At 44.4% G+C, this 24995-nt stretch overlaps 1 protein-coding gene across 1 annotated transcript in view; it reads right to left on the bottom strand.

The window, feature by feature from the left end:
• Nucleotides 1-23015, bottom strand: part of IFNGR1 (interferon gamma receptor 1) — a 30614-nt gene extending 7599 nt beyond the window's left edge. Inside the window, exons 1-6 of the mRNA XM_069787221.1 lie at nucleotides 22824-23015; nucleotides 7396-7510; nucleotides 6812-6984; nucleotides 5153-5313; nucleotides 4229-4406; nucleotides 1747-1862 (exon numbers count right to left, since the gene is read on the bottom strand). Of these exons, the coding sequence (XP_069643322.1) occupies nucleotides 1747-1862; nucleotides 4229-4406; nucleotides 5153-5313; nucleotides 6812-6984; nucleotides 7396-7510; nucleotides 22824-22911 (831 nt within the window). The 5' untranslated portion in view covers nucleotides 22912-23015. The remainder of the gene's footprint in view (nucleotides 1-1746; nucleotides 1863-4228; nucleotides 4407-5152; nucleotides 5314-6811; nucleotides 6985-7395; nucleotides 7511-22823) is intronic.
• Between the last annotated feature and the right edge of the window lie 1980 nt (nucleotides 23016-24995).

Here is a 24995-nt window from a genome sequence, read left to right as displayed (position 1 = left end):
GTGAACTTGGATCATGCATCAGGAAGCTCACAGGAGTTAAGCAGCACACATTCTATTTGTGCAACATTTTTTTTCCTGATCCCTTAGATGCGATACCACAGTGGTACTGGGAAGCCAGAATAACTATGGATCCATTGAGCATAGCACTGTCATTCTGGATGAGCTGTCTTTTGCTATAGGAACGGTCTTCACAAGAATTACTGCGTGTACACAGGACATAATGTTACATATTCAGACAGTTACATACTGGTGTGAAGATGAAAAAATCTCCAGTGTCTCACTTTTTCTGCAGGCCTGTGTGTTTTGATATTGCAGTCTAGCTGCAGATTCCGTCAGACAGGTTTCTCCTATCTGATTTTTTAAAGTCTACAGTGTGCATGGCTATCTCTGAACTAGTCTCATGGCTCTTTCACAGTCCATGGCAAGAAACAAGCATTTTAGAGAGTGTTTTGTCTGACCAGAAGTACGTACTATTTTAGAATGAGATGAATCATCTTGTGCTGCACAAGTTGATGGACTAGATTGCTGCTTACTACAAAGGGACCTTGCTAGCATCACTGGCTTGGATATCTCCATTTAGTTAGTGCAATCTCACCTCCTAATATTCTATTCCAAAGAAAGCAAGCTCCAGGGGATCTCAGGCATTGAGCTACCCCTGCACCATGAAGGAGTCAATTCAAAGGGTCTTGAAGTTGCAGAACATGGAATTCAAGATCATTGCCTCTTCTTTCTAGAAGTCTTATGAGGCTTCCTGCATCCGCTGAGAAGATACACTCTTGATATGATTACCATTTACTACTGCCTCACATGGCAGTTCTTGAAAACTGTTTCAACTGCTGCTGATTGTTCAGTTGCTGTGACTAATGAGACAGCAGGAGAACATTACAACAGTACTTGTCAGATACTCCGCTCTTGCCTGATGTGAAAGTGAGTGCTGCTGCTCTATGGAACATCCACTCTGTTTCCTAAGGACAGCTACAAGGAGTTTTTAAGGTAGCGCAGCTGCTGACCTCTCCCCCCTGTGACTGCGCAGTGTGAGTACGGATTTCCCCTAGTTGTTCTTCCCTCTTCCTACAGCACTGTTACTCCCCCTCTCGCCTTACTCTGCACATCACTTCAAGAACATTGTAGCACTCAGCAGTATCACAATATTATCACCTAATGCAGGAATCTCACAGGTGTCCAGTGACAGGACAAGAGGAAATGGGCACAAACTGAAACACGTGGAATTTTATCTGAATGTAAGAAAACTATTTGTACTGTGAGGGTGGTTAAACACTGGAATAGGTTGCCCAGAGCAGCTGTGGAGTCTCCTTCCTTGAGTATTCAAAACCCGACTGGACAAAGTCCTGGGCAACCTGCTCTCACTGACCCTGCTTGAGCAAAAGGGCTGAACTAGATGATCTCAAAAAGTCTCTTCTAACCTCAGCGATTCTGTGGTTCTGTGTCTCTGCTGCTAGAATGAATACAAACCTATCTATGTACACACACATGGAGTTTTTAAGAACTAAGTTCTCAAGCTAGACCAACTACTGCTACTTCAGTTAAAAAGAGACTGAAGTCTAGCCCTAAAACAAACACAAGGCATCTGGTTGCAGAGGCTATCAGAGTATTAGACTAGTATAAATCCTAAATATCTATGAGACCATGGTAAAAGAAAATGAGAAAGGCATAAAGATGTTCTAGTTATAAAAGTTACCTAGTTGGATATTAAAAAACTGACACAGATAAGAAGTCTGAACTTACCAAAGACTTAGGCAGCTTTATGTTCTTCTTCCTTAGTTTCTTGCAGCCACAACATACTGTCAACATTAGACTCAGGCTCAGAGTAACACCACACAGAATGATGATATATTGCATGCCTAAGAAGTCAGAGCAAAAACTGTTAGGAAGTTTGGAAAAATAAACAACTGCTGTATCAGTTAGAGTAACTTCAGAAACCATAATAGAATCATAGAATGCTTTGGGTTGGAAGGGACCCTAAAGATCATTTAGTCACAACCCCCCTGCCACGGGCAGGGCCACCTTCCACTAGACCAGGTTGCTCAAAGTCCCATCCAACCTGGCCTTGAACACTCTGAGGGATGGGGCATCCACAACTTCTCTGGGCAACCTCTTCCAGTGCCTCACCACCCTCATAGTGAAGAATTTCTTCCTTACATCTAATCTAAATCTACTCTCTTTCAGTTTAAAGCCATTATCCCTTGTCCCATCACTACATGCCCTTGTAAAAAGTCCCTCTCCAGCTTTCTTGTAGGTCCCCTTTAGGTACTGGAAGGCTGCTGTAAGGTCTCCCCGGTGCCTTCTCTTCTCCAGGCTGAACAACCCCAACTCTCTCAGCCTGTCTTCATAGGAGAGGTGCTCCAGCCCTCTGATCATCTTCTTGGCCCTCCTCTGGACTCCATCCAACAGGTCCATGTCCTTCTTATGCTGGGGGCGCCAGAGCTGAACGCAGTACTCCAGGTGGGGTCTCACAAGAGCACAGCAGAGGGGCAGAATCACCTCCCTCAACTTGCTGGCCACACGTCTCTTGATGTGGCCCAGAATGAGACTGGCTTTCTGGGCTGCAAATGTACATTGCTTGGTCATGTTGAGCTTCTTGTTGACCAACGCCCCCAAGTCCTTCTCCTCAGGGCTGCTCTCAATTCACTCATCGCCCAGCCTGTATTTGTGCTTGGGATTGCCCTGACCCATGTGCAGGACCTTGCACTTGGCCTTGTTGAACTTCATGAGGTTTGCATAGGCCCACCTCTCAAGCCTGCCAATGTCCCTCTGGATGGCATCCCATCCCTCCAGCATGTTGACTGCACCACATAGCTTGGTGTTGTCGGCAAACTTGCCGAGGGTGCAGTCAGTCCCACTGTCCATGTTGCCAACAAAGATGTTTAACAGCGCTGGTCCTAATACTGACCCCTGAGGAACACCACTCATCACTGTCTCCACTTGGCCAGCAAGCCATTGACCGCAACTCTATGAGCGTTACCATCCAGCCAATTCCTTATCCACCCACTGGTCCATCCATCAAATCCATGTCTCTCCAATTTAGAGACAAGGATGTTGTGCAGGACAGAGTCAAATGCTTTGCACAAGTCCAGGTAGATAATCTCAGTTGCTCTTCCCTTATCCACCAATGCTGTAACGCCATTGTAAAAGGCCACCAAATTTGTCAGGCATGATTTGGCCTTAGTGAAGCCATGTTGGCTGTCACCAATCACCTCCTCATAGCTCAGAATGCTTAGCTGTTATGTGTGAATTTGTTAATTTACTACCACCTTTTTCACTCAAGAAAACTTAATTTATAAAGCAATATATCAAGTAAATAAAAATTAGAATAACAGAAGATTTTCAATTTATATAAACACAATCATGTTTTTATAGAGGTAAAGGAATTTCATAACTAATTTTTTGTTTACTAGAGATGACAGATGGGGATGAACAGATTTGTACATTTTTCATGTGGTAGCATATTAACTGATAATAATTACACATAGTCTGTGTACAATAAAATTAAAATGTGAAATCTTCCGAAACATAGAATTGTTAACTATTACTAGTAAGATTCTACTAGTCTGGCTCTCCTTAATGTCTTCCCCCTCAACCATACCACTGCTCTTGCGCATAAAAGAATGAACACAACTGCTTCTATCAATTTTATTTCTTTTCTCTAGTGAAGTTCTGGGCCATAATGAAGTAACATTAAAAAGTTTGTAAGAGGTTATCAGAGATCTGAAGCTGGGTCGCTAGCTGCCTTTGTTCTCTTTAATTAAGAAAAAGACATCAATACCTCAATTTTATGACCACACGTTTATAGTTCCTTGAAACTTAAGAAAGTCTATATACATTTTCCTCAGTGATGAGACTGAGCAAAACGTCGTTTGTTAGAAAAGAGAGACAATGCTTCTGAAAACCATGTAACTCGGTGAATGATCCATTTGTCATTTGTTAATTACACCAATGATCAGATGCAATGGAAACAGATTTTGTAATACCAATGAAGCAGGAAAAGCACGCAAAAAGTCAGGGTTACTTGAAAATAATACATGATCTTTAAAGGCCTTCAGAACTGGGACAGTGCATTTGGAAAAGAATGACCATGCTTTCCCTTTTTTCATATTCTCCCATAAGCACCCAAGTCATCCCATTGCTATATCAGCAGTCAAATACTTAGCTAGAACAGATCGCTGGTCAGACTCGGTATGTTTTTACTAAAGTTTTAGAATCCTCTTACTCAATGTCTGCTTGAAAGGAACATGAATGCAGCTTTCTTCTGATGGGGTGCCAACCATCAGGCTGCCATAGAAATTTCCCTTCGCTGAAACACAGTAAGTGGAACCTTCAGCAGGAACTGGGATGTTGAGGCTACATTCATATATTGTACAGTTGTCTTCAGTGAACTCTTCTTTACTCTGCAAAAAATGAAAGTCACATTATATCATTTGACTCAATACAACAATATAAATGTTCCAGTATCTTCCAACACTTCCAAAAATGTTAAAACACTATTAGATGTGCCTGCTACATCACCTATATGCCTTGCAAAAGCTGTGTGATCTTCAGCTATCAGCTTATGAGCTACCTTAAGATGGTGTATTTGATCAGACCATGGTGCTTTCAGCTAAAAATACATGCTGTTCGTAGTCTAGATTTGCATTCTTAAGTCACTTATAAAACTTCTACCTAGATGCATATGAAAAAGTAACTGTAAATAAACATACGTACTGTTATTTTCCTCAAGTTCACCCTCCATGATTGCTAAACAAAGTGGTATCAATACCTTGAAAGGTTATCTTGAAAGGTAACCTTAAATGAAAGGTCTATCCAGACAAGTGAAAGGGGCACAAGTAAAGTTACCAATGTTTTAGCATGTATGCAGAAACAATAGCATGGGATCAAGTAACTCCATCTTGTGTACAGCTAATGCAATAATCTCATTTTTGTTACAGGGCGCCCATTTGGACAACTAAAATCCAGACCTGCCAGTCACATATCTCACTGTGACACACTTGACATTTTAGGGCTTCAGTGGTCCTATGTTACATTCAACTGTTTTCTTAGTATCTGTTGGTTCTGTGCGTCACAGGAGTGAACTCCTTGTTTATGCATTTAAGGTAAACAAGTATTTCTAATTTGGACTTTTCGTTTTGGAACTTACCTGATTTTTACTATCCCAAAAAGTCACCACGTACACAGGCTCTGAATAAATCTCTTCCATCCAAGGAACAAGCTCCACAGATGGGAATGCAGGATAGTAAATATCAACCATGATTTTATCACCATGCCTTGAGAGATTCAGTTTTGGTGGTCCTATTTTTCCTGCAACACATTGTACCTTTGCTATTAGGCCAAAGCTTTTAACATAAAATATGCTATTTATAGTTAGCTTTCCAAAATTCATCAGAGATTTGAGAAGAATGACATATTTATTTCAATGCAGTTAATATCGCACAGCTGTGACACTTAAAGTCACGGAGGCATTTGGATACATTCATGAATCTGCTTCTAAAATGGAAACAGAGATTCTCTGCACAGAATTTCACTGTTAAGCAATTCAACTTTTCCATACACATAAGGCCATAAAAATGCAGCTCACTGACAACAGAAAAAACTTACAAAGCAATTAAACATATAGACGTGAACAAGAACAGAACACAAAATACTGCTGACTAGATCCCACAATAAATCACACTTAGCTAAAAACAATACTGTACTGAAACAAAGGCTATCTGAAAATCTGAACAAATCTCATTGAGAGCAACCGTACTTAGGAAGCCTGATTTCCCATGGCAATGGCCTATGTGAATTTTTGGCATCTAATGATGTGACTAAACATATGAGTTTCTTGTTCAACGGGAAAACCATTTTGTCTGTCTCCTCCATACATGGCTACCGATTTTCTGCAAATTGTCAAACTTGACATTATTACCGTGACTTCTGTCCCTTTGTCAAACACTAGAAACCAGCCACTGATTCCAAGTCATGGGATTATTGGGTGGGGAGGGAATCACAGCAGAAAAAGGACTCCACTTCTTCAGCTGCAGCAATGCAGAAATCCAGCTCTATCTAAAGCATAGTCCAAGTCAGGTAGAATCTCATGGGCCATGTCCTGCTGGAAAGCTGTATGTTGAGAATGAAGCAAGTATAAGAGGAAGTCTCTCAGTCTTTCCTCCCTCTGTTGTGTCTGCTTTGCACTGCCCATCATGCAATGCTGGGGCCTGCCCCACTGTTTTAAACAGGTTGGCCTGGAGTCTAGACACACAATTTACTTTTACATATTGATATGATGTGAAAAACTGTGATTTCTCCTGAAGCAGCCCAGAGGATTTCCATGAAGAATGAGTGTTAGTTATCCAGCTACAGTGGACTCCCATAGCTTATAGATAGTATCTAGACATCCAAAGCTTTCAGTACATGGGATTATAGTGTCGAGCAAGGCATCACCAACCACCTGAATACTATGTCGGTGATGCCTAAAGGTCCACAGCTTCCAGTGGCAGTTTCCTACCCTAAATTGGTGTCTGGGATACCAGGCAAGAATATGGGAAGGATGTACAGAGCGCACCATCAGCATCACTTTCTTGCCTTTAGAATTTTTGAAGAAAATATTTAGATACCACAGTGACAGGGCTAACAAGTTCCTACAGAGACAGAACTACGGAAGCTCCTACTGAACAAGCATCATGCTTCATTTCATCCTGGACTCCTGACTTTACAATATTCCCAAGTGAGACACAATAATACAACAGAAAGGGTAATTACTAACTTTTTTAATTTTGGGGAAAAATTACAAGGTTTAGTTTATGATGGAACTTACCATGCTTTTGCAAAATAAACTCATTGGTCTCAACAGACTCAGACTGTTGTGACCCAACAACAGCTTTCACTCGAAGCCAGTGAGACACAAAAGGGTCACGTATTTCCCTTGAGACATCACAAAAATGAGCTGAAATGTTCACACAAGTTGAGACGATGTTATAGTAACCTAAGCTGTAAAACAAATCAAGTAACAGTTAATACAATTTCAACTGCACAAGATTCTACAATACACTGCCTGTGACAAAACATCTGTGAGGGTGACTGAGCGCTGGCACAGGTTTCTCAGGGAGGTTGTAGAATCTCCATCCCTGGAGATATTCAAAAGCCATCTGGACATGGTCCTGGGCAACCTGCTCTAGGTGATCCTTTTGAGCAGGGTGGTTGGACCAGATAACCTCCAGAGGTCCCCACCAAGCTCAACCGTTCTGTTATTTGACAAATTTTGCCTTAATTTACACTTAGCAACCTTCACCCTACATGACTTCACCACATAGAAACAAAAGAGTTTACCATGGACTGAATGCTTTTATATGCTTGTAGAGAATATCAGGTATGGGAAATGACAAAAGAGTAAGAACTTACTTGTAAGGTTTGATTTCCACAATAAAACGAGGAGTTTCAGACACAGGTGGGTACTGCCAATGCAAGATAGTTTTGAAATTTTCGGATGTTATGGCAATCTGTGTTGGTGAAGGCACTAGAAGAAATAGAACAAGTGCACTTTGATTAACAGACCTAGTAAAAAAAATAAGAACAGCCAAATATGTTTCTAAATTATTTGGAAAAGGCAACATGCTACGTATTACTGGAAAAATTAGACATAAAAATTGCAAATACTTGCACCCAAATGGACTAGTTTGTCACCAGTACGAGCACATGAGCCCTGCAAGCTTATTTATTATTCTTCTCTCCTACAGAGACAGCTTTCTTCCTGTTTGCAACCCAGAACCTCAGATAGCCTATGCCCATTGAAAGCAAGTCCATGAGGTAGCCCGTATCAGGTTATAAGCTGTGATGATTATACTCCTATGTTGGTACTATACAGATATATCAGCAAGACAGATAGTATGAATTTACTGAAGTTCAAGATTAGCCCAGCTCCTGTAGTTTTCTCTTGCTTCTCAGAAACTGAAGGCGGGGGGGGGGGGGGGGGCGAGAATACCAAAGCTGCGGTATCATAGAATCATAAAATCATTTAGGTTGAAAAAGACCTTTAAGATCATTGAGTGCAACCATCAACCCAACACCACCACGCTCACTAAACCATGTCCTAAGTGCCACATCTACACATCTTGTAAATACCTCCAGGGATGGTGACTCAACCACTTCCCTGGGCAGCCTGTCCCAATGCCTGACAACCCTTTCAGTAAAGAAATTTTTCCTACTATCCAATCTAAACCTCCCCTGGTGCAACTTGAGGCCATTTCCTCTCGTCCTATCTCCAGCCACCTGACAGAAGAGACCAGCACCCACCTCACTACAACTCCCCTTCAGATAGTTGTAGAGAGCGATAAGGTCTCCCCTCAGCCTCCTTTTTCTCCACACTAAACAACCCCAGTTCCCTCAGCTGCTCCTCATAAGACTTGTGCTCCAGGCCCCTCACCAACTTGGTTGCCCTTCTCTGGACACGCTCCAGCACCTCAATGTCTTTCCTGTAGTGAGGGGCCCAAAACTGAACACAGCATTCAAGGTGCAGCCTCACCAGTGCCGAGTACAGGGGAACAATCACTTCCCTGCTCCTGCTGGCCACACTATTCCTGATACAGGCCAGGATGCTGTTGGCCTTCTTGGCCACCTGGGCACACTGCTGGCTCATATTCAGCTGGCTGTCAACCAGGTCCTCTTCTGCCAGGCAGCTTTCCAGCCACTCCTCCCCAAGCCCGTAGCGTTGCATGGGGTTCTTGTGACCCAAGTGCAGGACCCAGCACTTGGCCTTGTTGAACCTCAAACAATTAGCCTCGGCCCATCGATCCAGCCTGTCCAGATCCCTCTGTAGAGCCCTCCTACCCTCAAGCAGATCAACACTCCCACCCAATGTGGTGTCATCTGCAAACTTGCTGAGGATGCACTCAATCCCCTCATGCAAATCATTGATACAGATATTAAACAGAACTGGCCCCAATACTGAGCCCTGGGGAACACCAGTTGTGACCAGCCGCCAACTGGATTTAACCCCATTCACCACAACCCTCTGGGCTCGTCCATCCAGCCAGTTTTTCACCCAGCAAAGAGTACACTTGTCTTAAGTCATGAGACACCAGCTTCTCAAGGACTATGCCATGAGAGACAGTGTCAAAGGCCTTACTGAAGTCCAGGTAGACAACACCCAGAGCCTTCCCCTCATCTACTAGGCGGGTCACCTGGTCACAGAAGATCAGGTTGGTCAAGCAGGACCTGCCTTTCATGAACCCATGCTGACTGGGCCTGATCCCCTGCTTGTCCTGCACATGCCACGTGAGCACACTCAAGATGAACTGTTCCATAATCTTCCCTGGTACCGAGGTCAGGCTGACAGGCCTGTAGTTCCCCGGATCCTCCCTCCAGCCCTTCTTGTAAATGGACGTCACATTGGCAAGCCTCCAGTCATTTGGGACCTCCCCTGTTGACCAGGATTGCTGAGAAATGATGGAGAGTGGCTTGGCGAGCACCTCCGCCAGCTCCCTCAGTACTCTTGGATGGATCCCATCTGGTACCACGGATTTTTGAGTGTCCAGGTGGTGTAGACGGTCATTAACTTGCTTCCTCCTGTATTATGGGGTGTATATTCTGCTCTCCATCCCTGTCTTCCAGCTCAGGGGGCCGAGTACCCTGAGGGTAACTGATTTCACTACGAAAGACTGAGACAAAGAGGGCATTAAGTACCTCAGCCTTTTCCTCACCTTTGGTGGCAATGTTCCCCTCTGCATCCACTAAAGGATAGATATTCTCCTTGGCTCTCTTTTTATTGTTAACATATTTGTAAAAACATTTTTTGTTGTCTTTTACAATAGTGGCCAGATTGAGTTCTAGCTGAGCTTTTGCCTTTCTAATTTCCTCTCTGCATGACCTAACAAGATCCCTGTACTCCTCCCAAGTTGCCCACCCTTTCTTCCAGAGATGATAAGCTCTCCTTTTTTTCTTGACTCCTAGCAAAAGCTCCCTGTTCAGCTAAGCCAGTCATCTTCCTCAGCGGTTCGTCTTGCGGCACATGGGAATAGTCTGGTCCTGAGCCATTAAGATTTCCTTCTTAAAGGACGTCCATCCCTCCTGGACCCCTTTGCCCTTCAGGACTGTCTCCCAAGGGACTCTCTCAACTAGTGTCCTGAAAAGGCCAAAGTTAGCCCTCCGGAAGTCCATAGTGGTGGTTTTGCTGACCGCCTTCCTTGCCTTTGCCTCACCAAGAATCGAGAATTCTATCATTTCACAGTCGCTAAGCCCGAGGCGGCCTCCAACCATCACACCTCCCACCAGTCCTTCCCTGTTTGTAAACAGCAGATCTAGCAAGGCCCCTCCCCTGGTTGGCCCACCTACCAGCTGTGTCAGGAAGTTATCTTCCACACACTCCAGGAACCTCCTAGACTGTTTGCTCTCTGCTGTGTTGTATTTCCAGCAGACGTCCAGAAAGTTGAAGTCCCCCAAGAGAACAAGGGCACATGATTGTGAGACTACTGCCAGCTGCTTGTAGAATGTTTAATCTGCCTCTTCAACCTGGTTGGGCGGTCTATAACAGACTCCCACGGTATCTGCCTTGTTGGCCTTCCCCCTCATCCTTACCCATAAGCACTCAACCTTATCATCACAATCGTGGAGCTCTGTACAATCAAAATACTCCCTAACATAGAGAGCCACCCCACCACCTCTCCTTCCTTGCCCATCCCTTCTGAAGAGCTTATAGCCCTCCATTGCAGCACTCGAGTCGTGGGAGTCATCCCACCATATTTCTGTGACAGCGACCAAGTCATAGCTATCCTGCAGCACAATGGCTGTTTGGTAGCCATTGTTCTGCTCCTGTTTATTGCCCATGCCGCGTGCATTGGCGTAGATGCACTTGAGCTGGGCTATTGGATCCACCCCCAACATTGGCATGCTGCCCCCAGGCTCATCTCTGGTGAGCCTAGTTTTATCCCCTTCCCCCTTCAAACCTAGTTTAAAGCCCTCTCTGTGAGGCCCGCCATCTCATGAGCGAGAATCCTTTTCCCTCTTTGAGATAGCCGGATTCCATCTGTCGCCAGCAAGCCCGGTGCCGTATAAACTTCCCCATGAGCAAAAACCCCAAAATTCCATGGATGGCACCAGTCTCTGAGCCATGTATTAATCAGGTGTGTTTTCCTGTTCCTTTCAGTATATTTCTCTGACACTGAAGAGATTGAGGAAAACACTACCTGTGCTCCTGTTCTTTCCACTAATCGCCCCAGTGCCCTGAAGTCCCTTTTGATTGCCTTTGGATGTCTCCCTGCAATCTCATCACTGCCAACCTGCACAAGTAATAGCAGGTAATGATCAGAGGGTCTAACCAGACCAGGGAGTTTCCTAGTAATGTCTTTTACCCAGGCCCCAGGGAGGCAGCAGACTTCCCTGCGGGATGGGTCAGGTCTGCATATTGGGCCCTCCGTCCCCCTCAGAAGGGAATTGCTTACAACAATTACCCCCCTTTTTCTCTTAACAGAGGCTGTCAGAATGTATGGGGCTGACTGACTCAGCCTAGGCACCCCCCTGGATGGGCCTTCATCTACATCCTGATCTTCTGATCTGGGTCTGTGCTCCAGGGGAGCCCTACTGAATCCCTACTGTCTCCTGACTCAGCCTTGCCAAAAGACAACAGGCCTGCTGGGGAAAGCCTGGATTCAACGTGAATTTCTGACAATGCCATTTTTACCACTCCAGCAGTATTTTTAGAAAGCTGTGATAATAATAATAAACTACTAACATTTGTAAAGAATTTGAACACTGAAGCTGTAATGTAGTTAATATACAGGAAAGCATTTGAAGTACATGTAAGTAAATACCATCAGAGGTAACATAGTAAGCAATACAAAAATAAAAAGAAGCACTGATAATTTCCTCATACAGCAAGCTTCTGTTCTAAGCACCAACAGTGACAAGGATACTGGGGGAGCAGCTGCAGGGGAAGGAAAATTACATGATCCTGTAACTACTGAAGGCTGTCACATGGCATTCAGAGGGAGAAAAAAAATGAAGGTCACTCAACTGATTTTAATTGTTACTTCTTAGCTTCTCAATGTCTGGTTTGGCATCCTTAATATTGTCTTAATATAGCTTTTGTGAAATGTTGACAGGTAACTCATAATTGACCTGTTCTAGACTGCTGCTTGTTCACAGAGCAAGCGCTTCAACTTCACTCTGTGATACATTGAGGGAAAGTAAACAATTTTCACATCTTGAGAACAAGACCACAAAGACAACGCTCTACAGAAAGTAATACACAGAGGCTGAGATAAGCTATTAACCACGAAGATTTGATAGACGTAACATACATCACTCTGCAAATGGTGCTATGGTTTAGTTATGTTTTAATATGTACAGAAGTGGTATTTCAGTTATTGGAAAAAAGGAACACAATCATCAAATTCTCAACCACAAGAAAAAAAGGTGACAAGTTGGCAGAGGAGGTGTCAAAGAACACAAATGTTACTTCAAATATTTAGTTTTAAGGCACAGTGTAGCAAGTCTTAACAACATTTTACTTGTGTACTATTATACAAATAAAACTATGCTTAACAAAAGAGTGGAAAATTAAATCCTAGAATGTATTTGAACTGCCAGTAGAAGCTACATGGCTTTTACTTATGCAGTTACATACCACTTTGCTTTCTCCTCCCTCATTCTTCCTCCCATCCCCACATTTTTATTTTGTACAGAGACAGAGTTGCTACCCTTGATTTCAAAGGAGCAAACTTTAAGCTACTTTGGGAGCTCCTTAGCAGTGTTCCCCAGGAATCTGCTCTTGAGGGCTTAGGGGTCCATGAGTGCTGGTCAGCTTTTAAGAACCACCTTTAGAAGCATAGGAGCAGGCAATCCTGTGGTTTTTTAAGTCAAGCAAGAGGGGCAGACCAGCTTGGCTGAACAAGGAACTCCCTGTGGAGCTCAGAAGGAAAAAGAAATTGAATGATGTCTGGAACCAAGGTCAGGCTTTGTGGGAGGATTAGAGTCATGGTTCACAGGGAGAAGACACAAAAGGCCAAAGCTGAACTAGAGTTGAAAGTGGCCAGTGTTGTTCCAGATAACAGGAAGGGCTTTTTTAAGTATGTTAGTAGCAAGTGGAAATCCAAGGAAAACATTGGACCAATACTTGCTGAAGATGGTCACCTGACTAATAGGGATGAAGAAAAAGCAGAATCATTCAATGTGGGTTTTTTTTTGTTTGGTTGGTTTTTTTTTTTTGCCTCAGTCTTTAATAATACTGATAGACCTTGGGATGCCTGGTCCTCTGAGTCAGAGGACCCCAAGTGCAGGAACAGTGACTTACCATTTGTGGACACTGAAACTGTAAGCGGCCAGCTGTATCAGCTGAATGTTCTCAAGTCCATGCAGCCTGATGGGATTCACCCCAGAGCACTGAAGGAGCCAGCAGATGTTACAGTAGGACCCCTCTTGATCACCTACCAAAGGTCTGGGGAAGTCCCTGCTGACTGGAAAGGACTATTCCAATTTACAAAAAGGGTGTGAGGGAAGACCCAGGAGACTACAGACCTGTTAGTCTAACCTCAGTACCCGGAAAAATTATGGAGATCATACTGGGTGCTACTGAAAGACATTTAAAGAACAACATGATCATCACACACAGTCATCATAGGTTTACAAAGGCAAAGTCCTGTTTAATCAATTTAATATCCTTTTATGATAAGGTCACCTGCCTAGTGGATGAAGGGAAGGCAGTGGATGTAGTTTTGCTGGATTTTTTTAAGGCTTTTGATACTGTCCCTCACAGCATTCTTCTGGACAAATTGTCCAGCTGTGAGATGAGCAGGTACCTGGTGATCTGGGTGAAGAACTGGCTGAATGGCAGGGCTCGAAGGGTTGTAGTGAACAAGGCTACATCTGGGTGGTGACCGCTCATCAGCGGTGTTCCTCAGGGCTCAATTCTAGGGCCTGTTCTGTTCAGTACTTTCACCAATGATCTGGATGCAGGAGTTGAACACACCATTAGCAAATTTGCTGATGATACTAAACTGGGAGGTGCTGTTGACTCTCTCAAGGTATGAGACACCTTGCAGACGGATCTAGATAGATTGGAGTATTGGGCAGTGATTAACGGGATGAAATTTAACAAGTCCAAATGCTGGATTCTGCACCTGGGACAGAGTAACACTAGGCACAAGTATAAATCAGGAGAGGAGTGGCACAGGAATGTAATACTCTGAAGTACTTGTGAGTGCTGAGCAATCAACTAGAACTAAAAAGAATCTGCCAATTCACTCCTCCACAGCTCCATAAAAGACTACTCAACCTAATGCTCTGCTCTTCCATCTAGAGATGATTTTTAACATGCTCCAGCTCTGAGACTACAAAGTACCTAGCAGAAAACAAGCTTTCCTCATGAAAAGACAACTTTCTTCACAAATTATAGCACCATATAAATCACCTTACCAGCCACCAAGAATGTCACCACCACCATGTCAAGATCTCTGATAGCACTGCAAGTTGGCCTTGATCACTTACAGGAATGAGTTTATACATACCATCAGCTCATTGTTTTCATCCTCGCTTTTAACAACTTTGCTTTCAGTGATCGAGTTAGTCAAGCACTATCTCTCTCTCTGATCTTTCACTCCATATCCTCAAGACAAACCTAAAGGACACCTTTCAGCAGGAGCTCAGAAGCTAAAAGTCATAACTCTACTGTCCTGGTTTCAGCTGGGATAGAGTTAACTGTCTTCCTAGTAGCTGGTACAGTGCTATGTTTTGAGTTCAGTATGTGAAGAATGTTGATAACACTGATGTTTTCAGTTGTTGCTCAGTAGTGTTTAGACTAAAGTCAAGGATTTTTCAGCTTCTCATGCCCAGCCAGGGCACAAGAAGTTGGCACAGGACACAGCCAGGGCACCTGACCCAAACTGGCCAATGGGGTATTCCATACCATGGGACGTCCCATCTAGTATAGGAACTGGGAAGGGGGGGGCGGGGAATCGCTGCTCGGGGACTGGCTGGGTGTCGGTCGGCGGGTGGTGAGCAATTGCCCTGCGCATCATTTGTACATTCCAATCCTTTTATTACTACTGTTGTCATTTTATTAGTGTTATCATTATTAGTTTCTTCTTTTCTGTTCTATTAACCCATTCTTCTCTCAACCCATGAGTTTTACTTCTTTTCCCGATCTTCTCCCCCATCCCTCTGGATGGGGGGGGAGTGAGTGAGCGGCTGCGTGGTGCTTAGTTGCTGGCTGGGGTTAAGCCATGACACTCTACTTAGAAACAAAAGCCAGTATTATAGCACACCTCCTCTCACCTCATTAACCTCTCCATGTTTCACAGAGAAATAATTATCTCCCTCTCTTTTTCTAAGGGATGACACCTTACTGCTCCTTCTACCACTTCCCTTACTCTCTACAGGCACCAGTCATCTTGTCTCTCAAGTGCTCTAATGGATATGTAGTAAAGTCAAATGTAAATTGTTCTCAGCTGTACTTATTTTTGAGGTTTGCTGGTTCTACTTTAAAGCCAAAGAAAGCCTGAAAGCTCATTGCCTTTCCCTAATTACACTGGTTATTTTCATGGTAGACTATCTCTGCCTGCAGATCTTGCCTAACCAATTTGAGTGGCCAAGGACCTTGCTCTTCAGGTCATTTAGCAATAGTACACAGAACCTTAGCACAAGTGACAGCAGCTGAAGATGCAGAAATGAGTGTTCAGCACTGCAATAGTTCAGACCAAAGGACCTCAAAACAGGCACGGAAAATGGATCAGCTTGTGATCACCCATGGAAAGTCTACTTTTAACACCTTGGTCAGACAAGTGCCTTTCTTCAGGTTTGTTATCTCCCTTGCATGCCCCTCCTCAATCAATCAAATGGTCTTCCTTGTCCAGCTCACAGCCCCTTTAGTCAGGCTGTCTATCTGACTTCTAATGATTTCTCCTCCAGCCAGCGCAGAGGCAGAGCCTTGGGACACCCCAGACTCATTTCACTCCAGCATCAATATTACAGACCATAGAGAACACTGCTGATTTTCAGTGTGATAACATCTAATCTTCATAGATGCTATTTCTGCATATTGTCAGTTAATATGCCATAATACTTTATGTGAATACTGTTTTACTTAACCCATAATGAAGCATTAATTTTTTAAACATGTACATCCTGTTCTGTGTTGTTCAGCAGGCACAACTGGAGGAAGATGACAGTGGCTAGTGCCGCAATGGTACTCTTTAAGCATAAAACTCCTTCTAATTTATAATAAACATAAATGCAGAAACACTCGAAGTGTAAATTCAAACAGTGAGAAACTAAGTGTGGAAAAAGTGAAAAGAAAATTGATCAGCAAATGATGTTGTGATGCATGATACAGGACACTCAAGTTCTGGTTTGCCTCCAGTTCAAATGCAGCAATTTCCATCTGCAGTTAGCTCTGTTCACCTTGCCTTGTAAGACAGCAATACTGACAGAAAGGTCAGCAAGAACAATTTTTTTCACAGAAATACAGAAATTGAATTGTGTATGTGCACTGTGGAACATAAGAGGAACTTCAGACAGCAGCTCTATGTCCAGAGAATAAAGCAATAAAAGGCAAAGGTAGTCCAGCCAGATTTACATTTTTTTAAGAGTACTAGAAGAAACCAAGTGTGCCTGAATTTTGAGGATAAAGAACTGGAACACTGGAAAGCAAGGCTAGGAGTAAGGGAGGGGTAAAAGCAAACACAAGCATGATCACAGGGTGACATAGAAGCTGAGCATTTAATAGAGAATAGACATGGGAAAGCAACCACACAGTTTATCTGAGCAAACTCACACTTGCATCAGTTTATAACCAACATACATAATAACTCAGAGAGAAATGTGAATATTTATTTGTTCATATGCAAACAATGCAGACTAACTACTGCTGCCATATTGGTGGCAAAGACCTCAGCAGGTGTGACCACTGTGGTGTGTGTTTATATATATACATATAATCAAATACCTTCTCAATGTGCAATTATCTTAACTAATGTATTTAAGTTTTGGAGACATTTACATCTTAAGCAAACCTGCATAGCGAACAGGAAGGAAATACATGTGGGAGGAAATTGAAAACCAAATGCTACCAGAAGACTTTTGCTTTACTGCAAATATCTGGTGCTTGGTTTCAGGCAGCTAAGTAATAAGCGGTTTTTTTGTTTTTTTTTCAAAGTAACAGGAACAAGTGTACCTAGTTGTATCTTCTAAGACTAAGGAAGATAACTCATAGAACTAATCCACTAGTTGCACACAATATATGATAATAGTTCTGCTTCAAAAGCATCCATCAAACCAGAAAATGTTTGTTTGTATCTACAAGTCTAACTTGTTTTGTACATTTACTTCCCCAAATCCAAACCACCACACTACACATCTTTCACAAATCTCAGCAGACACATGCACACCAAGAAAGATTTCTATACTAGTCTGGTTTCAAGCTATCTTGTTCACTATATAAATGCTCCTGAACAATACTACCTATGGAAAGTACTAGTGAAATACAAGTTTGAAGCAGCCATATATTCAATAAAATCTATTTTTAAAGCATATACAGAAGGACTTAATATTTTTTTATAGGAGTAGATGTCCCACCTGTTCACTGAGCCTCAGCAATGCATCACCCAACAGCAAAAATTAAATCAATGAACTGGAGAATGGGACACTTCAGAGATGTAAAAACGAGACAGCCTTTAAACTGATGTTTGTATCGTGCAACACCAAAGTTCCTTCCCTCATTCTGGCAGAGGGCACGAGGCATTACTGTACACACAGAGGCATTTGTCACCATTGTTCACAGAAGTGGAATTTAACTGCAAGTGCAATAATGCATGTAACAGAACAGGGCCAGATGAGTCCACAATGCAGACTCTATGGTACAGCTATGTGAGACAACAGTGACTTAAAGAACCAGAGTTCATTCAAGTTGCATGGGCCTATTAAACATTATTTGGGCACTGAAATACAGATTAAAAGCACAAATTGAAAGCTTAAAAAGAAACTGTGACAAAACAAGTAAAAACATCTTTTGAAAGTCTGCTCCTTTTTTGGATTTCCATGAAAAACAAACAAATCCTTATAATCCCCAAGTGATACATCATAGGAAAACAGTTTTAAACCATTTCAATAGGCCAAGAGGGACAACAGTTTGAACTTTGCTTTGGATTCATGCCAAGTGGGTAACTCTTCATTTAGCCTGTTAAAAAACAGTCAGATACAATGCTAACAAGTCAGTCCCTTCTGGGTCCCTGACTGGGAAGATGGCGCACCTTCCTTATGCCAGCCAGCCCCATGGTCCATCTGAGCTCATATATCCACTTCAACTACACCCAGGAAGAGTAGGAGCTTTGGTGACTTCACACGTGTAAGAAAGTGATTCTCCTTAGCTTTCATCACCACTGAGAGAAGACAAGGGAATAAAGATCAGATAAATCTGCACTACCTGAGAATGTGTATTGCTGCAGAGTCCTGCAGAAGCAATGAAAAAAAAAAACCAAACCGAAAAAGGCAAAAAGAAAAAAATAAATAAAGCAAGTGGCAAAAAGGCAGCCAGTAGCCTGAAAAAATGGATTCAGAGAGTAGCAAGTCTGTGCTAAGGGTGAAAAATAGCACATAAAAATAATTGAATCTGTTTCTGAATGCGGCAACTGAATCAAGCACTCAAGCTCTCTGTGCAAGATTCCCTTTATTTCACAAAAGAATCACTTATATATGTTTCAACAAAGATCTAGAAAGAACTAACGGCATACAGCCAATACTACTAACACAGGAGGGCGTATCTGGCTCAGCTGGGATGTTTGCCAGTCCTCAGAACAGTTAAAGATAAAAACATTCCATACACATACTCATGACTGTCTTCAGCCACATCTTACCAGGCCTACACAAGGCCATCCTCCAACCTGACCTTGTAAAACTAGTTCTTCAAAGGCTTGGCAAACATGCAGCACAACGAATTCTAATGGTCACTCTTGAAAAATGCCAGGTGTTCCAAGCTGCTCCCACACTGAACACTGCATTTCCTTCTAGAATGGTCCTCTTTAATCATTTAGAGTCTCACTTCAATCTGTTCTCAATCAAACCAAATGGGCCTGTATTAAAGCAGAGTACAGCCATCTGGGGGCTAGAAGAGAGCTAGGAGCACTGCCCAAAACTGCAGGATGGAATTTCAACAGGAAGGGGTCAGCACTTAGCACAGGCTGCAAGAGCACCAAGCTTGTGCCATGGGGAGAAATGGGAAATGACGGTCAGAGGTGGGGCTCTGTCCACTGCTGCATTCCCCTTCAGGGCAGCACACCTGGGTTAGCAAGCATCCATCTCTACTGTGCACTTCTGGCAGGCCAGGCACTAAAGATAAACAGCCCAGTTCCTGGTCTTGTCAGCCTGCTGGAAGGGAGACTGCCTGTAGGCTGGTTTTCGCCAGGAGCTTGACAGACCAGCAAACACCAAGCAGCAAGGTGATGAAGAATTTTGCTCCTGCTACCCGCCCAGCCTTCTTCCAAGTGGCACCAGCCACATAGCATATGTGGAAAGATTTGCATGTGCTTGCCTTCACCCACTTACATTTATCCCTCTGAAAGAAACGCAGGACATACACTTCTCTTGTAATGTTGCTCTTATACCTTGATGGTACTTCCTTAAAGTTATTAAAAACAAGCTTAAATTAGTGGAAGTAACAGCAATTCTATGCACAAAGTTCTACAAGAAGTTCTCAAAAGATCTTAAATTCAAAAAGGAAACCACAATCAATTTACAAATGAAGGGAGTATGAAAACCAAGGGTAAAATTTAAAGCTATTATTTTTTTAAATATGTAGTAAAATGAACTTAAATGATTTCACAGGAATCAGGAATAAACACTATACACAGTATTTAGTGCATTTTTACAGCTTCTATTTACAACAGGTTTTTATTTTCTCAGTGCCCAGAGGTTTGACACTTCCACGGAGCTTTTAAAATCAGTGTTTATGATAAAAATCTCTGCAAGGTGGTATGCTGTACCGAGAGGAGCGGAAGACCTGGATCACCATCTTAAACTACAGTAACTCGCACAAGATGGACATTTTAAAAACTGCTGTAATAGTAGAAGCTAAATATTGTTTTATCTATTTTATGACTATTCTTCCCTTTTGTTGTAGCTGAGAAGTCATTATAACAGATGATATCTAAATACAGCACTTTCTATCATCCAGTTTGTTTTTTGTTTGCAGCTGGACAGACAACTGCCATGACTGCCAATAATCTGAACCACAAAAGAACAAATCAAGACCACCAAGATCATCACACACAACAGGAAGACAGCTGCAAAAATGAAGTGTATGTATCACCTTGGAAATCTTGCTTTCAATGTGCAATAAGCACCTGAACTATCACAGTCTCCAAATCTTCTGCTACTATAATCTTGACCAGGGACCTCCTCTTCCAGATACTTAAATGCAGACTGAGAGTTCCCATCAACAAGGCCGTGCTCCACTGATGAGTCACAGGCCTATCAATGCAGACATGTTTAAGCACCTAGCTTTAGGAAACGCTGAGGGCGTTTAGCTAGGTTGTCTGGCTTTTCTAAGGAAAATTGTGTCCTACAACAGAAGACCAAGATGACTGGGCATTTCCTCATTACACACTCAGCCTTGAGATACGTATTACATGCTTGGCACACTGAAAGACCTACTAAGACTTAAGAAAAAAAAAAAATCACTATCATTGCAAGGGAAAGCATCATAAACATGCTTCAGAATTCCCCTTCTACATTCATCCTTCCACTGTAAGCCAGCATGTCTGCTTGCATCAATGTAATAATGAAGTAAGGACATGGTATTAGTTCATCATTACAGATATAACCAGCATTTTCATTCAGCTAATACACAGCAATATCTATTAGAACTCCCTTCATTATGTTTTTGTTCACTAAAACCCCTAAGTTTTTGCTTAAATTATGAAGTCTCTGAAGGGTATGGTTATACAGGCCATGGCCAACCTGAGCGCAAGTCACCAGAAAAACTCTGCCTGTGTTTCCAAAACCCAACTCAGAAGTATATTCTGCTCATTTCATCTGAGGGTTTGCTGCACTCACGTGCAGAAAAATGAGCTTTTTGCTTCTAGGCAGCCTGCCACATCAACTACACCACAGCACCGTTCTGTAGTCTTACATGGAGGTAACTGTTGTGCTGGACTAGGCTGGATTACGGCAGGTTTGTTTTATGCTAAGTGATTTACTGGTATTGTGTTTTTACCTTAAAATTGCTTAATGCCATGTAGAAGTAGCATATTCTATCGGCAATAAAAGCATGCCCTTAAAAGAGGTGAAGTCAGATCTCAAGAGACAGTATTTAACGCATCAAGCCTCCTTACTGCTGAAATGTGAAAAAAGGGAGTTTCCCTGCAAGGTTTACTGGTTAATAATCAGCCACCAAGTCGAACAAACTGGACACTCAAGATGTAAACTACCAAGGGACAAGTCAGCAGGCAGATTACCATTTTTACTGCTCCTAGTCCACATCAGGTAAACCTAAGTAGTCTTCCAAAATCCCATACGGTGTGGCCCATCCCCAAGGGCAACCAAGTTCAGTCACTTCACCTGGCCATGGATCTAAACCGCAAGAAGTCCTAGCGAATCTGCATTATGCATCTGCAGAATCCGAGGTGCCTGGGCACATCATCAGTGTTTCTGTGACCAGCTGCAAGCAGCATTTTAGGTGAACTGATCTTGCTTTGTTGATAAAGCTCAGGAGAGTACTGCTGTGTAAAGCTCAAGAGAGTGCTGCTGCATTTATCTAACGTGTGGACGTGCTTCCTCTTTCAATCCCTTTCATAAAGGGCGTAACATGCAACACCCTGTATACTGCTCACACTATTGTTAAAAATTAAATCCACATTCTCTTTCGACCTGAGCTATTAGAGAGCAATCTCTGGTTTTAATGAGCTGTTCCAGTTTGAAGTGAAACTTGTAAACCAGACTGAGCATTTCTTTCATGATGTACTTGCACCAACTCTTTCCAGAAACAAGACTGTTCTTTGCTGGCAGGCCACCCTCCTCCCCATCAGTGCTTGGCTGAAATGTGTCCCCACACCTGTGGTCAAGGCCATGATCCTGACACCTTGTTTGGACTTCCCAGTCTTGCACTTCCCCATCTTTGCATTGCAATCCCCCGTTTCTCTGCTTTTTTGAACATACGCGTTTATAAAGTACAGTGGAAGAGGCCTGTTTGATGCACACCCTGCTCTTGCTTTACGTGACGAAATGTACAAACACCTAAAATAACGGCTGGTATCAGCCACTCTTACCGTAAATGACTGTAACCGTCTATTACAGCTGTGATAAAGCCAGGGGTTATGCCCATGACAGTAACCGGACAGCAGAGATACGTCTCCAAATGCGCTGACAGTGCGGTGCTACCAGAACTAGTTAGCACGCCACTAGATCACTTCCACGGCAAAGTTTAATCTCGCAACCCAAGAGAGAGCTCAACCGGTACCGTGTCACCTCGGCGGGACAACACAGCACAGGCCCGGGGGCTGGGGGGGTCGGGGTACGAAGCTGAACGAAGCGGGACTCGGTTCCCTCGCCGCCGCCCGGCTGCTCGCCCTCCAGGGGGCAAGGCGGGCCCCGCCGCTTCCCCTCCGGCTCCCTGTGCCGACGGAGGGCGGCGGCAGGGACGCGAGGCCGGGGGACACACCGCGGCCCCGGCGGCGCCCGGTCACGAACGACTCCGGGAGAGGGCGAAGCACCGGCGGCGGCGCCGCCAGCTCCGGGCCCACCGCCCCGCTCCGCGCTCCTCAGGGGACCCTGGCGGGGGGGTGGATGGCCTGCCTGCCTGCCTGCCGTCCCGGCCCGGCCCGTCCCCCCGGCCCGGCCCGGCCCGTTACCTGCGGGCGCCTGGTCCCCGCGGGAAGCCGCGCTCCGGCGGGGCGCCAGCAGCGCCGCGAGCGCCAGGAGAGCCAGCAGCGCCCGCATGGAGTCCGGCGGCGGTCGGGGACGCGCACGCGGGGGCCACCCAAGCTGCGGCCCGCTCTCCCTCTCCCTCTCGGCTCAACTCGACCCGACTGCGCTCCGCTCCGGCGCCTGCGCGCCGCGCTCCCCGCGGGCACGGCCGGGAAGGGGCGGGCGGCCCCGCCCCCCGGCGGGAAGGAGGGCGGGCGGCGGGTCACTGCCGGGCAGCGGCGGCTTCGCCGGGCGGACAGCCGCGCCGGGGCGGCGCCGCCTGAGGGGGGCGCCCGGGCAGGGGGGGCGGCAGCGGCGCCCGGGCAGGGGAGGAGGCCGGGGCCGGGGGGCGGCGGGGGCCGCGGCGGTGGTAGTGGGGACGTTCGCCTCCGCCGTGCCCGGGCCTTGTTAATTTTGTGGGTTTTGTTAGGTGCCGGTACTGTGTCATCCCTGTCAGCCCCAGCCGCTGAAAAAGCAGCATCCTCCTCCTGCTCGTCATGTTGGGAGTCCTGCTCTCTCCCCATTTCTCAAAAGACGCGGAGCGTTCGTCCTGTGGAGTTTTTCAGAAACGGTGCTTTGAATTCATAGACGTAGAGGAATCCTAATTTATGCTGAGAGATTTTATTCCTTCGTGCAAGCAACCTAAATTTATATCCACTTCAAAGAATCAAATGAAATGCTGCCAAGCAAGATGGAGATCGCGGCTCGTTCCACCCTCCTGTTCCTATGCCTCCCACCCAGTGTCCCGGTGCCAGATGGTTCTGCACCTTAACCATTCAACCTCAAGGCCACCCTGGGCCAGATGAGGAGGACACAGAAGAAACCTCTTCTGCTACACGCTTCCCCAGCTGTAAGGCGGATGTAGCAGCTTTTTAAGCTCCTGTCCGAGGTTCTACAAATCACACTTTATCTAGACCTAAAATGGAGGCAGCTTGAGGGTTCCTTCTTCCCAGGCTTTCAAAGAGACAGAAAGGAGGAAACAGAGCTGCTTGCTAGAGCCATTATTCTTCCCCTTTCTCACGCCTCTCCTGGAAAACATAACTTCAGCTGCTCCCTCACTGTTTATTTCCTATCCCACTTCCTGGAGAAAGGTGTGGAGGAGGAATTGCTTTTCTTGCGATCTGCATTTGCAAAACTGAGGAGACAGCACGATTTTCTGCGCGAGAGGGAATGAGTAGCGAGGAGAGGGGAGATTGCAATCTGGCACTGGATGCTGAAGAAAACACCTCACTGGTATGGCCTCAGAAATTATGGTGTCCCCGCAGGTGATGAAGTGGTGCTGTGGGGTGCAGGGTCGGTGCGGGTTAGAGAGCCAACATCTGCTCCCAGCTGCGCTAAGGCTGAAGAAAATGGATTGTGAAACTACACTCACATTATGTAGCAATACTATACTCACAGACTGACCTTTGTGATTAATGGGAGTGCAGTAACGAGCTTCACAACCAACAAGTGCTTAACTGTCTTGTTTGAAATATTGGCCACTCACTGGCATGTGGATTTTAACTTCCTGAATGGGAAGATGCTTGCATGGTATTTTCTGACATATAACACATTTTCTAGCACATGACAACAGGACGAGAGGAAATGACCTCAAGCTGCACCAGGGAAGGTTTAGACTGGATATTAGGAAAAAATTCTTCACCAAAAGGGTTGTCAAGCATTGGAACAGGCTGCCCTGGGAAGTGGTTGAGTCACCGTCCCTGGAGGTATTTAAAAGACTTGTAGATGTGGCACTTAAGGGCATGGTTTAGTGGTGGGCTTGGCAGTGTTACATTAATGGTTGGACTTGATCGTAAGGGTCTTTTCCCAACGTAAATAATTCTATGATTCTACGACTGAAATAGTATTTTACAAAAGTAAGTGAGAACAAGGAATCACCAGCCCTGGACAGATGTTAGGTATTCTGACAGTCCTATCAAGGGCTGACAGTGTGCCTAAGGTAGGTGTCACATCAGCAGAGCTTAATAAGGTTGTTTTTTATAATGACAATACTGCAGAGACTTAACAGAACATTATGAAAGGTGAAAACAATGAATAAAAATTAAGTCAGCTCTCCACAGAGAAATTATGGAAATGTAATTCCGGTTATGAGAGCTGTCCCCGGCATACCTTCTGCC

Source organism: Haliaeetus albicilla, chromosome 7 (genome assembly GCF_947461875.1).
Source record: "Haliaeetus albicilla chromosome 7, bHalAlb1.1, whole genome shotgun sequence".
NCBI classification, from domain to species: domain Eukaryota; kingdom Metazoa; phylum Chordata; class Aves; order Accipitriformes; family Accipitridae; genus Haliaeetus; species Haliaeetus albicilla.
The sequence above is the reverse complement of the archived record's forward strand: the minus strand, read 5'-3'. Positions and strand labels throughout refer to the sequence as shown.